At 42.1% G+C, this 16721-nt stretch overlaps 1 protein-coding gene and 1 long non-coding RNA gene across 3 annotated transcripts in view; one reads left to right on the top strand and one right to left on the bottom strand.

Moving 5' to 3' along the window:
- Positions 1-16721, top strand: part of NRXN3 (neurexin 3) — a 1487041-nt gene that overhangs the window by 372741 nt on the left and 1097579 nt on the right. Inside the window, exons 2-3 of the mRNA XM_054691888.1 lie at positions 1243-1544; positions 7230-7391. Of these exons, the coding sequence (XP_054547863.1) occupies positions 1243-1544; positions 7230-7391 (464 nt within the window). The remainder of the gene's footprint in view (positions 1-1242; positions 1545-7229; positions 7392-16721) is intronic.
- Positions 12294-16721, bottom strand: part of LOC119239319 (uncharacterized) — a 40377-nt gene continuing 35949 nt past the window's right edge. For both annotated transcript variants that reach the window (XR_005123807.2, XR_008550459.1), the window contains exon 5: positions 12294-12435. This is a non-coding gene — a long non-coding RNA (uncharacterized LOC119239319). The remainder of the gene's footprint in view (positions 12436-16721) is intronic.

The following is a 16721-nucleotide window of genomic DNA, read 5'->3' as shown; positions in this document are numbered from 1 at the left end:
TCTTTTTTTTTTAAAGATTACAGATGAGAGTCTGCATGCTGTGTGCAGAAATGATAACTCAAATCAACAAATGATTAAATGAAATATATCCTGTCCTCTTAACTTGACTAGTCTACCTTTGCAACTACCTGATAAGCCAGGTTATCATTTATAACTTTTGGATTCCTCAGAGTTCTGCACTGGTTAATGGTAGCACAGAGAGAATACTCTATCCTTAGCTTGTGGCCTTTTCTCCTTCTCTTCCCACCTTTGGCTTCATCCTGTGTCACAAAGGGCCTGTATAAATACACACAGATGTCTTAGCCCACAAAGACAAATTCTATCCAAACCCCCACAAATAGCTCCTGTGATGAGTTCTCAGACCTCCAGGATACATACTGATGGCCTGGTTTGTCTTCAGAGACACGGTCCAGGGATGTGATTTGCACAAGCCCTGGAAACATACCATAGGCCCCTTAGGTAAGGAATCACAGGACCCCAGTGTCTGGAATATATACTTGAAAGAAAAAATGGGCACCAGTGGAATGTGAAACTTGTGTCCTGTGGGGAGAGATGTTCCATAGAATGGTTCTAACTGGGCCATCTTAAACTGGACACCCTCAAAGCAGAGTCTAAGGGAGGCACTGCAGTCTTGTCAAAGCTTTTTTACCAAACATCATTCTGTTCCCTTTTCCTCATCTGCTTGATCATCTTCTCAGGGCCAACCTCCTATTTAATAGCCCAATCACGTTCCATAGGGCCCGGAGTCTACTGTGGAAATCTAAGTCAACTGGGTTATTGATGGATAGGAATCAGAGCCAAGCCTTTCACGGTACTTGATTTTTAGTTATTGGTCAATAAAAGGTACCAAAAACTAAAGGACTCTTTGTGGCAGAACAGTTAATTATTCATTCTAAACCAGGTCTCCTATGAACATTTACAAGCCATCACTAAGCTAAAGCAATGTGAGCCTCACTTAACCATTTAGCATGAAATGTCCCTTTAGGTTTTTCTATGAGGGTATTTGAAGGAAACTGCCAGCACCCTGCACCCTTGTGCTGGCCTCCTACCCAGTGTGGACAAGGCCTTCTTCACTGGTTTTCCTGGTATTTCCATGGAGGTTGTGTGGAGAAGCTGGAGCCAGGGCTGTGCTGGAATTAGCCCACTGGCAGGGCAGTGCCCTTGGGGCATGCTCTGGTGTTTGCACAGATGTGACACAGGCCGGTCAAATGTTGAATGTTTTCCTCTTTCCTTTCCCTACAGCTCGAGAGGAGAATGTGGCCACTTTCCGGGGCTCAGAGTACCTGTGCTACGACCTGTCTCAGAACCCAATCCAGAGCAGCAGCGATGAAATCACCCTCTCCTTTAAGACCTGGCAGCGGAATGGGCTCATCCTGCACACGGGCAAGTCTGCTGACTATGTCAACCTGGCTCTGAAGGATGGTGCGGTCTCCTTGGTCATTAACCTGGGGTCTGGGGCCTTTGAGGCCATTGTGGAGCCAGTGAACGGCAAATTCAACGACAACGCCTGGCACGATGTCAAAGTGACTCGCAACCTCCGACAGGTAATGGCTGAGGGGAGAGAGTGCCCGCGGGCTCCTCTGAGGGCGTTGGGGAGGAAGCTTGTGAAGCAGGTGACTGATGGGTGAGGTGGAGAGGGATGGAGAGGCCGGTGTGGACTCATCCAAGTCTAACTTTCTCCCAGTCTTTGCAATTTCACAAGGAAAATTATTGAAATATGTTTCCTCTCATACTTCAATTTCCCACTGGTGCTTGTTATTTAAGAAAAAACTTCACTTGTATAGATAATAAAAGTTATAAGTACTTTCATTCCTTTTATTCTGCTTTCCTTTTTGTCATTTTCTTAATTACATCGGGATCTTGTATTATTGTTAAATTCAATTAGGGAGAGCGTTTTATTTCTGCAGCTTGATAGATTTTCCTCATTCTTCCGAATATCTGTGTTTTTCTTTTTGATTAAGTTAGTCATTACCAATGATGCCATCATTTTAACACCTTCCTGGAAAAAAACCTTCCTTTGTCTCTTCCTTTTAATTTACCACCCCCTTGCACTGTAATTTTTTTGTTGCGTTAACCTCAAGCCTTGGAATGAATTAGTTGGAATTTTTCAGAATTCCTCAGTTTCTCTGTTCCTGGTACGGTGGCCCTACTTTATTGCCCCTGTTTCTACCTCCGAGACTCTTCAGTTGACTGGGAGGCCTGGAAAGTGGAAGGACACAAATAAAAAAGTCAACTTTGGAGCAGCCTTTCCTGGTTCTGTCCGTGCTGGGGAGCTCCATCGCTTGCCGATCCTAAGTGGGCAACTCGTCAGGTGACAACCCTCTCAGAGAGCCTTAGCCAAGTGAAGTGATTTTTAATTCCAGAACCAATTAATAATAATATAATAAGAAGAAGAAGAAGAAGCCAAAATTAGTAAAAGAAAAGCATTTTCTATAAAAGTCAAGGTCTGTGCTGAGGCTGCCTTTTCTAGATTGCTATGTTCACATGATTTTGCCATGAAACCCAGCTGGACAGCATTTAGCTTTTGTTAATCAGAAAACATCATACAGATTTCCAGAAAGTGTTCGTTGAAGTTTCTTGTGCAATGTGATTGATTTAATGTCTTCTCAGGTCGATATGAAACTGTAAGAACTGACAGGTGTTTGCATGTTTTCTGCTTGATAAAAGTGTAATCCTTTGTCATGCAAAAGAAATGGTGCAGGCACACCCAGGTTGGAGACATGGTATTCAAAACACCAATTTCCACTCTTACTTGTGTCAAGGAAGTGATTTGGTTGGAAGATTCTATCCTGTCTGTGGTGAAGTTACCAAATAACACAATGCTTGGAGTCCCCAATCATCCTAATACATAGGGACTGGACATTTTTGAATCACTGTTGTAGGTTTTTCCTTCTGGGACAAAGAATTGCCAATGTTTTCTTTCATTATCCCTCATCCAGACATAGTCAGAAGAGACTTCCACTACTGTCAAGAGGATCCAGGTCAAATTTCCATTTGCTGATATATAAGGGCTTGATATGTTTGAGTTGCAGACTAGAACAAAACGTGAAATATGACCTTCTGCCAGTGTTGACTGGCATTATTCAGTGGAGATGTGGCTTTTCCAGAATTGGGGAGCAGAATCAGGTCATGTTTCTTAACAACTCTTCTGTTTCTTTAACTCTCCCACCCTACATACTTCCTGGTCATTCTAGAATAGTTTCAACTCGCCAGAGAAAGGCTTACTTTTATTTCTACTAAAAACACTTTTCAAAAATAGAATTGGGCTACAGTATGTCCTTCAAGTTGAGAGGGGATAGATAAACTGTAACTCAGATCTGGGTTGCTCTGTTTCAGCCAGAGCCAGCAGAGGGAGGCCAACCTAGAGGGTTTCTCCTCCAAGTTCCAGGCCCCGTCTCCTCTCTGTGCCTTTGGACAAGCCATTTAACCTTTCTGCACTACAGTTTCCAGTTATAAAATGATGATTACAATCCTCCTCAGCCATGTGTGGTGGCTAAATATGCAAAGCACCTTATGTTCCAGAAGGATTATGAGCTCGTCCATGGTCTGTGTACTAGACTCGTTGTGACATGAGCACAATTTACAGGCTGAGCACCCCGTCTCAAAGGTGACTGTGTCTTTCTGTCACTGAGAATGCAGTTAAGTATTGCTCACAGGTCTAGACAAGGCTACAGACACCCCTGCTTGTTGGGGGCATTTCTTGGCAGAAGGAGTATGAATCTTAGAGAAAACACACCCCCCCCCAATTGAACATCATCGAAATCCTGACTGAATGTTGCCTCTAAATGCAATTTATTGAAAGAAGAGAGAGAATCTCAGAAAAAGAGAGTTGACTTTGCAAATGCAATCTTTCAGCACTGAGTCATCTGAGATGATTATTTTGCCCATTAAAAATACATTTATAACATCTTTTTGAGTTCTCTAGGATACATTTGAAGGGATGGGAAACCCTTTCTATTTCAATTAAACTGTAAATTGCTTCATAAATATTTAATAACAAGCTTATGGCAGTCTCGTCTTTTTTGGGGAAGGTTGAATATCTTCTGTGACAAAAACACATCTGAGGAAGGCTGACTTGGAGTTTTCTGGCATATTCATTACCAAATGGAGCAGAACTTTCCCTATTTCTTCCTTTATGGTCAGGTACTCATGCTTCCGCCTTTGAGCCACATCAAGACCAAGACCAATTTCTTTATTGGTGATTCTGATTTAAGGAAGGAATGTGGATTATTTGTTCCCAACTGTCACTGGGATTAGGGACCGATATGGTGATCTATTTGCATGAGGTTTTTCTGGTCTTTGTTTTCTGCTCCATGACCTTGCCTGAGCCCAAGGTCAGGGCCACAGTGAATTGTTTTAAGCCTATCAGCCACTTTGTCAAACCACAAACACAAAACTGGGGTTACTGACTGCCAGTCTTCCAACTTCTTAACTCAGGGTGTGTTGACAATTTAACGTTTGACAACAGTAATAAGATGACTAATTGTAGGGCTTCTCTAATCACATTTAACCTGCCCTACTTCTCTGCCTTCCACACAAGAAATTGCTTGAAAACTTAAAAAAGTACACTTAAAGAGGAATGCTTCCCAAAGGAAGCATTATCACAAACCCAATACAGTAACTTCATTAGGAATAAAGAAGACCTCGATGACTTTTTGGTACTTTCTAATGATACAGTTACTCCTAACTAAAAGTAAAGGATGCAGGAGAATGACCCCCTCCTGCCACACAAATGCACAGTTGAGGGGGATACAGATCTTTAATTACTATGGAAGCCCTGAGTGAGCTGCATCCCATAGCCTTCCTGTGTTAGGTGTGACCTGTAAATGTAAGTTCTTTTCATTTTGGGAGAAAGTCATGAGCATCCAACACATGTAGTCAAAGTCAGATGTGAAAAAATAAATTCACAGCCTATTGGTATTTCAGTTTTCTTTATCTATCAATGTGTATCATGATAACATTTGGGGTTTGGGGGCGTCTTTTCTTTCAGGACAGGTGCAACATGTGTGTGATAGAGGGTGGGATGGGGGGGTGCTGTTTATCAGAAGAGCCCTTGGGAAGTAAGTATGACGCTACCTCCTCACTGGGGTGAGTTCTGGTCTGAGTGGGACTGGGAAGAGCCGGGGAGTTGAGTCACGGGGTGGCTGGATGGCAGCGACTTTCCTGGCCTGGGTGCCAAGGTTTTCCATAGAGTCCTGGTCTCATTGTCTTCCCCCACTCTCTTTTTCTGTGTTGGGTGCCTTTTTTTTGAAAAACTAACACAAGATCATTCATGCAATGTGTCATTTTACTAACCAACTGATGTACTAACACCCTAACGACTCATCTTTGCTTTTAGTTTTTTTAATTAACAATCGTTCTGTTCACAATTTTTAATTTCCTTTCTTCCCCCTTCTCCGCAAAGCACTCAGGCATCGGACACGCTATGGTAAACAAACTACATTGTCTGGTAGATATCATTCTTATTGTCTCTTTTTTTGGGTTTGCCGTGTGTTGCCCCTTTTCCTTCCCAAACCCCTCTTTTATCCTCTTCAGACTTGTTTCTTCTTCTTTTACAATTTCTTTTGTTGAATTCAATGCAAGCCTTTCTTTTTCTTTAAAAAAATTAAAGCAAAGCAAGGGGAGGCACCTGTCCTGGAACTATCTGGACGAGTTTGGTGCATACGGTTTCCTTTTCTTCAGTTTGTAATTTTTTTTTTTCCCAAAAATATTTTTTTAAAAGAGAGTTTCTCCATTTAGCTCAATTTGTTTTGTTTTCTTATTTTGCAACTCCCAAGTTACAGACTAGGCCTGGCAGAGATTTCTATTGAGGACTTTCTTCTCTCCACGTTTTCCTCTCTCTCTCTCTCTCCCGACTTTTCCCTTCTCCCCACGCCTTAACCCCCTTTTTCTTTCCCTTTTGTGTGGCCCACAGAGGCTGCTGCAGGTGGTCTCACCTGACACCCCACTGAGGCCAGCGGGAGCTCCGCCCACTGTGCTCCCCTCTCACACTCTGCATGGCATGTTCCTGTCTCGTGTGGATTTCCCCACTGGCATCAGAATATGTGCCCTCATCTCCCTGCTCATTACTAACAACTTACCAGCCATCAACCCAATTCCAGTTTCTTTTCTCTCTCTCTTTTTCCCCCTCCACTCTTATTGATTCTCCTTTCATCCTTCCCATATTTTGGGGTTGGGTTTGGACGTTTTCTTTTCTTTTTTTTTGAGCGAGGGAGGTGGTAGGCAGGGGAAAGCCGACCCTTTAGTTTTGAGTGTTCTTTGTTTTTCTGTCACTTCCATCCTGATTTTCAGTTTGTTCAGTGCATGTAAGTGTGAAGTGGATTTGGGTTCTTTCACTGAGTTCTCCTCACCCCTTCCCTCGTCCCGACCTTTTTTCTTCTGTCTTCTCTCTTGGCTCGGGATAATTTTCGCATGGGTGTGTCGGCGTATGATGTGCACACGCTTTGAAGCTCCAACTCTTCTCTCTGCCTCCTGCTCCTCTCATGGATGTTGGGTGTGTGGGTGCTATTTCTTCCCTGGGGGCATTATTATGATTATTTTGGTTATCATGCCTTATCATTCATTTCTTTTTGTTAGTGTTGCCTTTTTGGTTTGGGTCATTTCTTCCCTAGGGGGTGGTGATGGCAATGAAGGGAGGGTGGAGGTTGGTGTTCTGGGGTCTTCCACGGCATGTATCATCCATGACATATCAACATTGACGCCCTCACCTTCCTTCCCTGAATGCATGTTTGTCAGTTGGTGTGAGTCCAAAAAGGAAACAAAGAAAAAAAGAAAAGAAAAAAAGAAAAAAGGAAAAATACCATCCACAGCCAAAGACCAACCCCTACCAAACCCATTGTTCAATGTCTCCTTTGCTGTTTTTCACCACCACCATAATTAAGTCATTAAAATATAAGTGATCATTTTACCGATGAACTAAGACAAGTGCTATCATCTGAGGATAGTTCCATTTTCTAGCCTGACCAAGTGGAGAGTTGCAATGGTTGGAGCAAGTCGCTCAGCGTGGCAATTCCCAGGAGTCCGCAGGGGATGCTGGAAGCTTGGGCCACGGGGGAGACAGACTAGAAAATGGAACTTGGCTACACATACCAAAATCAAACCAAATTATAGAGAATACCTCACCAAAATCTGAATGAAAGTGATGCCACAGGTAGGGGAACCCTCCAACTCTTGATAGGACTATAAGGTCATTGTTGGGAATTTTTTTTGTCCCTATGTCCCTCTACCAGGTGACAATCTCTGTGGATGGCATCCTTACCACAACGGGGTACACTCAAGAGGACTACACCATGCTGGGCTCAGATGACTTCTTTTACGTGGGAGGAAGTCCAAGCACCGCTGACTTACCAGGCTCCCCCGTCAGCAACAACTTCATGGGCTGCCTTAAAGAGGTAAGGTTCACATACCCCACTAAATGCACTGACTGAGAACAAATGGAATTTCTAATTCAGTTAGTGGAGCTGCCCTTGAATCTAGTCTATGAGGCTATCAGTTGTAGCGGAAAAGATGCTGGATCCTACATTTCAGTTTCCTTGTCTAACTAAAGGGGCACATTGACACCCCAGGTGGCTGTGATTGATACAATGAAAGAAAAACCATAGCTAAAAGACTTTTGGCATGACAAGGAGCTAGACACTTGCTTTACCTGTTTAGTACCAATGTTCTAGCTAAATGTGGCTCAATTTGTGGATGGGTATCGTGTCTAAAACATAACAAATGCATTATTTTACATTTGTCAAGCTTGGTGTTCCCAAGACTGATTATTTGAGATGAAAGAAAATCCTCAGAATATAACATTAAGGCCCAGAAGACTGATTTTTCCTTTTTCCATTTTCCCCCTGGAAAGCTGGCAGCTGTGAGAAAGCAGTGGGGCTTTGCCATGACTCATTTATTGTTATTGTAGCTGATATGTTGAGGCCTCTGTCTGAGAGCAGAGGAGCCTCAGTTGAGTGTAAGTTCAACCTCTAAGGTCAATTGTTGAAGCAAAAAGAATCAGACTTGATTTGCTAGAGTTCTTTCAGGACAGTCATCAGAGCAGCACATTGCACATTTTTTATTAATCTGAGCTAAGCTTGATTGCCTAAGATGTCTACACCATTTCTCTGGGGAAATTCCTTGAGAAGCCAACAGTGATCCTTCCTGTAGATAAAGATCCATGGTGACTTGTTACAAACCTCCTCTTGGGGCAAGTGTTTTTTTTTTTTTTTTTAAAGATTTATTTATTGTTATACAAGAGCTGGGGTACAGGCCAGAGGCACGGGAGGGTAAGAGGACAGAGCGGGGAGCAGAACTGGCAGATTGACTGAAATACACCACTGAGGGGAGCAGTGGGCGAGACAGGAGAGGTCTGCTGTGCTATGTGGGACCCTTACCGGCCGGCCGGAATTGAACCCACACTGTAGAGGCTGCAGACAGATTCACAGTGCAGTGCTCAACCTGCTGCACACTGGGGAGGCCTTGTTTTTTTTTTTTAATATTTTATTTATTCATGCATGCAAGAGCTGGGGTACAGGCCAGAGGTGTCGGGGGTGAGAGGATTCACCAGAAACAGAGTGGGGAACAGAACAGGCAGATTGACCGAAGTACACTGCTGGGGGGAACAGTGGGCTAGGTCTGCTGCGCCATATGGGTTGCTCCCTGGCTGGCTGGGGATTGAACTCATGCTGCAGAGTCTTCAGACTGCTTCATGGTGCAGTGCTTAACCTCTTGCACCACCAGGGAGGCCCCTAAGCATTTTATTCTTACTGTGGGAATTTGAAATCCGCTGGACACCAGTGATACATGTATGACATGACATTGCACGGGTGTTCACTCTCTCCATTCACTGGTGACCATGTCAAGACAGGAGTGTGTGTGTGAGATGCCTGGCGTGTAGTAGGTTCCTAATATGTGGTTATTGAATAGATACGTTTATCAAGCGATCATCAAGTGCCTTGTTTGTGCTATAATTAAACTAAGCAGCTTTTTGCAAACCATGGTTTCCATGCTCCAAGACTTTATGAGCACAGACGAAATGAGATTGATAAGTCACAGGTTACAACCAACTGCTGGATAGAGACTAAATGTTCTAACTGAGTAGAGGAAACATACATTTTGGTAGGAGAGGGTGTTGATGAAGAATTGCTATCTGAGCTGAGCCTTGCTACAATAAACCACTTGTGAATTGAGAGGAAGGGGTAGGAAGGAGACATGACAAAGACAGAAAATGTGATTGTGACTTTGTGTTGTCCTGGATCTGAAGAAAAAATTATAGTAGAGAGCCCAGAGTGTTTTGCTCTCTCTGCTGGACATGACTTAGGTTTCTGCTGGCTGGCAGGATTCCGCTGGTCTATCCTGGTGGAATGGCAGCAGGCATACAGTACTTCTTCCCTAAATTTACTTCCACTTGGGTAGAATATAGGTATAAACTACTCAGTGTCTGATGAAGCCGAAAAGACTCTTAAACACCATCAAATCACATTGCATTGAATTGCACTCTGGTCAGAAATAGATAAGAACATTCTGTTACCACGTGTTTGACTAAGGAATGAATGAGGCTTTGATTGCTGTGGAGAGCTATTTTGTTTTTGTAGTAAAACAGCCCGGAGCATGGAGTTTCTTCTGGACACGACTAGACATGGTGTCTATGACTAATTTCCCCCTGTATACAATTACATCAAATTATCTCTTAATTATGTACTTGGAGACAAAAGACTAGTTTTCCAACTGCATATCTATCACTCAGGAAAAGGATGCCCTTTGAACATTTTGACACAAGTCTCATAAAAACAAAACACTATCTCTGATATCTATCCATGTAGAACCTAACGTCAGTAAAAATCTACACACACACACACACACACACACACACACACACACACACACTCCAGTTAGAGAGCATAAAGCTTCAAATGCCTGTGAAATGTGTGTCCCTTAATAACTTAAAAATTAAACAGTTTGGAAAAGCAGTGGTAAGGACATAACAGCAATTTCTAAAGAAAATACCTATTTTAACTAGCAGCATAAATTTGCATTTAAAACTATACCAAGTTAGAAAAAAAGAAAAGCCCAAAATTTTAGAGGGACAGTAGGCACAATTAAAACTTTTATTAAATTTTTGCCTCCCTCTTGCCTTTATGTATTTAGTGTCTTTCTAAATGACATGGAAGGCTTTTGCATTTATAGTGTTTTAAACAAGTAAATTTAAGTCTTATATTGTCCCAGTGTTCCATTTCATCATTACAACTCACTTTTTTTAATGGGCGTGTCTAGGAAATTATTCTATTGTTCTTTTCATTTCTCTTTGACAATTAGCTAAACAACAGGCATTTCCAGCTATGCTCGAATTAGCTCCTCAACAAATCCCACTTTACACACCCTTAGAAAGGTCTTCAATTAGTTTAAAATCCTCCCTCCCTCCCCATGTCCTTATTCCCTTTGGTTGGTCTTATTTTGCCCTTTGTGGCTCTACATTGCCTTAAGATGAACTGGGTACTTTTATGTGTCATTTTTTTCAAACTGGAGAGATGGTAAATGGGTTCTAGGGTCCCTATCCCAGAATGATACCCTGTGTGTGGCACACAATGGTTTTACCTTTGGAATTATAGTTCACTCACACCCGAAAGGTAGCTTGGGACTCCAGTGACTGTTGATGGCACCTGTGTGCATACCTCCTGACTTGATACTACTGTAGAAGCCACAACCAAGAGTGACCGGTTGTTTTCAAACTACTGGTTCTCTATGCACCTCAGTTATCAATACAAGACTTGTGTCCTCAGAGTCAACATTGTGTTCCTCTTGTTTTCATGTGTCTATCTTATTTGGGTTCTTCTTGTGTGCTCAGGTCTTAGAATAGTTCTTGGTACCAGTGGGCTTTCTGTAATGTTTGCTGAATGAAATCAGATGTTTGTAAATTAATAAACAGCTTTTAGATAAATGCGCTTAGGTACTGTTAACCATGTGACTTTCTAGGGAGCACTGAAAACATCTTGAGATGGTGATCATTGAATCTTTCAGGACTTTCTAGCTATTTATGGAATTAAAAGAAAGGTTTAGAGATCTTTATTTTTTTAGACATACTTTATTTTTTTAATTTATTATTTTTTTTATACAAGAACCTGAGTACAGACCAGATGTGTGGAAGGCTGAGAGGATTCACCAGAGACAGAGCAGGGAGAAGAACAGGCAGATAGACCGAAATACACTGCTGAGGGGAGCAGCTGGTGAGACAAGAGAGATCTGCCGCAACATGTGGGTTTCAACCCCGCTGGCCAGGATCAAACCCACACTGCAGAGGCTGCAGACAGCTTCCTAGTGCGGCACTCAACCACCTGCACCACCAGGGAGGCCCCTAGAGATCTTTATTTTTTAAAGTACATTTTTATTAAATATCGTTCACAGTATTGTATATGATTTAATGGAATGTATGTTACCACAGCTCCCCCGCTACCAAAGCACCCATGGGTCCTCTACCCCACTTTGTTCCAAACCCCATCCTCTCTCAATTCTGCAGTCATATTTATAGGATTTGATTTGATTTAGTTTTGTCTGTTCCTCTGTTTTATTTCTCTCTATTCCATATATTAGTGAACTCATCCAGTGTTTGTCTTTTCTTTCTGTCTTATTTCACTTACCGTAATCTCCTCCACTTCCATCCCTCTTGTCACACATGACATAATTTTGTCTCCCTTTATAGCCGAGCTGTAGTCCACTGTGTGTATATATCACATCCTGTTTATCCACTCATCTGTTATTGGGCACTTAGATTGCTCTCATGACTTGACTGTTGTAAATATTTATTATATTAACAGGCTTAGCAAGGCTAAAAGAAAAGGGTTGGAACTTCCTCTAGAAAGAAAGGGATTGAAAAGGTGTGGAGGGGGTATCCTATATAATGAAAACAAAAATGCCAGTTTTAAAATCAGAAAACCTGGATGAGAACACCAGCTTTCTCATTGGCTGTACAGCCTGGAATACACCACTGTTCTTATTCGAGTCCTTACTCATACATGAATCTAATAAGGCCTTTGTTGTGTTCATCTTAAGAACAAATGAAATAATATACATAAAAGTGAAACCATATGGAAATATGGTGATTATCTATAATAATAATTACTATGGATATGCACTGCATCTTGTAAAACAGTTTCTGAATATACATAAAAGCTTAAGTGACTATGCACTACCAAGTGCTTATCTCTGTACTTTCCACATTAGCAAATTACTGCCAGCAGGGGAAATAAACTTTATTCTGAGGTTTGTCCAACTACACTCCTCTCATCTCCAGTAGGAAGAACCCATCCCCACCCACCCTCAGTCATTATCTTGTTTGTTGCCTTCATTCATTTGTTGTTTGAAAACTGTCAGTCTCACTCTATTAACATATGAACTCCCTGAGGACAAAGGCCCTCGTCACTTGTCACTTCACAGGTGTTTCTCCAGCACTGAGAAGAATTCCTGGAATAAAAAAAAAAAATCACTCAATAAGCATGTTTCAAATAAATAACTGAATAAATAATGAATGAACTGACTTATTGAACTCTAAAATCTGGTCAAACTTAGCTCAACAGATCCATGCCACAGAAGACAACGACAAAGCTAAGCTATAAGAATGAATCAGACATGGTTCCTGCCTTATAGACCCTCACGTTTAGTGGAAGAGACAGACACACAAATATAATTTCAATGAAAGGCAGTTAGTGCACAAAAAAGCACTAACAGGTTCAATAGGACTTCTGGGGAGCAGAACTTCACATATCCTGGGAGTTAGGAAAACCCCATGGAGGAGGCAACACCCAAGGGGGAGCTTGAAGATGAATAGAAGTAAACAGGACATTGGGGGGATTGGTCCTTCGGGGCAATGGAACTGGGTGTGCCCAGGCATGGAGACAGGACCCATCAAGGTGCCTGGGTGCAGAGCTAATGGTTTGCTAATTTCAAGACACAAAATATAAGAGTATGAGTTTTCAAAATGTAACCACAAAGTTCAGTAGGGGCTAGATGACAGAGCTTCATTTCATGCTGTACCCTTAGATTTTATTCTATTGGAACCATTGTAGGAACTTAAGTAGTAGAATGACGTGGTCATATTGGTTATCTTGCGCAACAGAATTAAAGTTCCTTGAGGACTCGAGGTCCATCCCCTACTTCTCCACAATATATATTTTTACCCAGATATATGAGGAGCAGGATTGGGATGGGTGTGGCTCCGGTTTAGCATTGGGTTGGCAGAGTATCCCTCTGAATCTTGACATTTCTACAGAAAAGATTTTCTTTCCAGTTCGCATTTCATTTTCTGATAACCCTCCCTGTCAGACGAACTTTGCTCCTTTCTGTCTTTGACACTGCTGAGTGCTGAGCAATTATCGGCAGGTGAAGCACAGATGCTGGAGGAAATCTAGGTTGTGACTGAGTTGCTCGGGTAGTGTCTTCAGCGCCAGGTTCAGGGGGCTTGCGCAAGGCCACCACGGAGTCCTGCCGTGTGTGGTTTGATTTGGATCTTTCCACATCACAGGCCCATCACTTCTGTCTGTTCCTTTTTTCCTGGTGTGTTGATTCTCTTTCTGGATCTCTCCATTTGTCCGTGGAAAAGCTCAGGTGCTGTTGAGACCCCCTGGTACAGATTGGTCTGTCTTACCTTTTTTCTCATGGCATCTCGAATGGGGAGGAAGGAAGAGCTGGATATTGGAGAGGGGAACACATATTTAAAGGAAAAAGGATTGGGCAGAACATTATTGTGCACATTCCATTCCGCATCCCTTTGTGATTATTAGCCATTTAAAACCGAATGGGATTTTGCAGCCAGAGATAGTCTCTGAACAGATGATTAATGGTTTAATCTGTAATAACTTTACATTTTATAGAACCCTGATAGGAGTCCACATCTGGTGAGCCAAGCTATTTAAGGCTGTGTTAATTCTGTTAATTGCTATACGTTTATTCAAATTGCTGGCACCTGCGGGCTCTGGGATAATGTGTTTGTTGTTGCCTTTTTTTTTTTTTAATATACTCATTTTATTTTACCCTGCTTCACTGTCCTTGCTGCTGTCTCTTATGCTCTCAATTTAACTTCCGGTTTTTCTTTTGCATTATCTTCTTGCATCTTTAATCACTGTGCTTTTAAATTATTTTTTTTTCTTATTCTCATTTTTTCCTATTTCTTTGCTTTCCTGGCTCTTGTTTTGGTATCCTTACTGGTTTCTCAGGTGGTGGAAATGATTCTGTCCATAATAAAGTAAATTTAGGGCGTGAAATTGGATCTCACCATTCTCTTTCTCCTAGCCCCAAGAATACTGTGCAGGTAGTTCTCCATTGAGCAAAGATCAAGTGAGACTTTTCAAGTCAGCGTGGAAAATGGGAAAGGACTTAGAATTTGGTGGCTTTAGAGCCAGAAGTCCAAGGTTTGAGTTGTGCCTAGACTAAGTTGTAAGACATTTAGAAAGCCACCTGACTGCTCCTGACTGCCTTTTTCTTCATCATAGAGTACATATTTCAAGCAATTTTTTGTTTGGTAGGAAGAAATAGAATTTAAAAAATGGAGATGCTTTATGAACTGCATAACTCTGTGTAAATGCTAGTGTTCTTATTTATGTTATTAACTGATCAGATCTGACCAAGGAACCACTTATTGCTCTTTGCTGTTCCTGTGATTAAGAAACTGCAGAAGTTAGGGTATTTCAATGTAGCTTAACAAACAGAGCAACTGAATTGGGACCTGGCTCCAGATACAGTTCAGGCGCTAGCTAGAGAACCATACAATTTCTTTTTTAAAAAAATATTTATTTATTTATGCATACAAGAGTGGGGTACAGGCCAGAGGTATGGGGGGGGGTGAGAGAATTCACCAGACACAGAGTAGGGAACAGAACATGTGATTGACTGAAATACACTGCTGAGGGGAGCAGCGGGAGAGACAGGAGAGGTCTGCTGCGCCAGGTGGGTTGCTCCCTGTCCAGCCGGGATCGAACTTGTGCTGCAGAGGCTGTGGATCGCTTCATTGGTTGTATCTTAACGCCTTGCGCCACCAGGGAGGCCCCCTTACAATCTCCTTGACATCCATGTCTTAATCTGTCAAATGAGGATAATGATCATTCACTGCCAAAGCCAAATGCACTACCTTGGAGAACTTCTAATGTAGAAATAACAAGTTATTATATACCAATTTTTGGATAGCAAGGAAGAATTTATTTCCCTGCTCTTGCAAAGAGATGCTGGAAGGACTGTAAGGACTTGAATGGAAGAATTCCTTCACAGAAAAGCACCAATATAAAAAGAGACCAAGAGGGGACGGATTCCCATAAGGTAGAAAGAAGTGGAACCTGAATCAGAAGCTGGAAAGTGGTAGAATGCGGCAGAAGAAGAAAAGACATAAGAGAAACTATGTCTCAGGAGTTGCCTATTGGTCCATAGTAATGTCTTGTGACTCAGTTTAAGAATAACATTTTGTCAAGAGGAGAAATTACTTTCCAGAGAATAGATTACTCTGGGTTTCAGGGAACTGAACTGGATAGGATAGAAAATGACACTTGTCACAAAGTTAGAATAAACAAAACCCTGAGCTACTGGGGATGTGCTGAACATGAAATTTATTTCACAGGGTGGAGGCAAGGTGTGAGAATTTAGCCCAGGATGGGTGTAAGAAGGTGGTACACACCTAAGACAAGTATCAGGAAGACTGAAGATTTAAGGACATTTAAGTCAGTATTGCATTGTCACAACAAAGAGGCAAAGAGGATTCCCAGTTAATGTCAGAATAAAAATATTGGAGGATGGTTTGCCACTGACAGCTTTGGAAGGGCTATTGCTAGAGTAGTAGATAATGGATAACTTTGGGGGGAGATCTTGCATCCATTTCTCCTCCCCTTTTAAATGTTTCTTGATTTTTATTCACCCTCAGTCTACATCCAGTAATCTTGTGGCACTGATTTCACTCATGGCTCCATTGGTGATTGTGTTAGCTCTAAGTCAAAGATTTCATTCCTGGCTGCTGGCTGGTAGTTTTGTTTATATGTGGGTGCCTGTCCCAAATATCATAGTGACATAGAGGTCAGTGACATAGAGGCTTGGGACTTTTGTTTATCTGTTGTGACAGGAAGCTCTCCACCCTCTGGGCTAGAACTTGGGGTATTTTATTTTATTATATTTATTTTTTATTTAAATCCTTCTTTTTTTAAAGATTTATTTATTTATTTATACAAGCACTGGGTATAGTCAGAAGTGCAGGAGGGTGAGAGAATTCACCAGAGCCAGAGTGGGGAACAGAACAGGCAGACTGACGAGGTACACTGCTGAGGAGAGTAGCGGGTGGCAGGAGAGGTCTGCGTGCCATGTGGAACCTCGCCACCCGGCTGGATGGGATGGCGCTGCGCTGGCTGCGGGCAGCTTCGCAACCCAGCGCTCAACCACTGAGCCACTGGGGAGGCCCAACTTGGGGTATTTTAAACTCTGAGTTTCTGGCCACCATCTTGCTGCCAACAGAGCCCAAAAATGAAGCCAGAATAGAGAATAGCAGATTCAGGAAGTGGGGAAAAACTAGGTCCCAATGACATTTTAAGGCCCTGTATCAAATATTCTTCAAACTGGACTGCCCCTGGATCTCTAGAGATAGTAAGTAAGGCATGACTATTTAAATATATCACTGGATTCCTATGAATGGATCTATTTTGATCTACATGGATCATTCAGTGCATCTCACAATGCACTGTCCATATTGGTATTCATTTATATTAGAGACATGAGGGACT

The sequence above is a fragment of the Talpa occidentalis genome, unplaced genomic scaffold, assembly GCF_014898055.3.
Source record: "Talpa occidentalis isolate TD23 unplaced genomic scaffold, MPIMG_talOcc4v2.1 talOcc4.11, whole genome shotgun sequence".
In the NCBI taxonomy this organism is placed as follows: domain Eukaryota; kingdom Metazoa; phylum Chordata; class Mammalia; order Eulipotyphla; family Talpidae; genus Talpa; species Talpa occidentalis.
The sequence above is the reverse complement of the archived record's forward strand: the minus strand, read 5'-3'. Positions and strand labels throughout refer to the sequence as shown.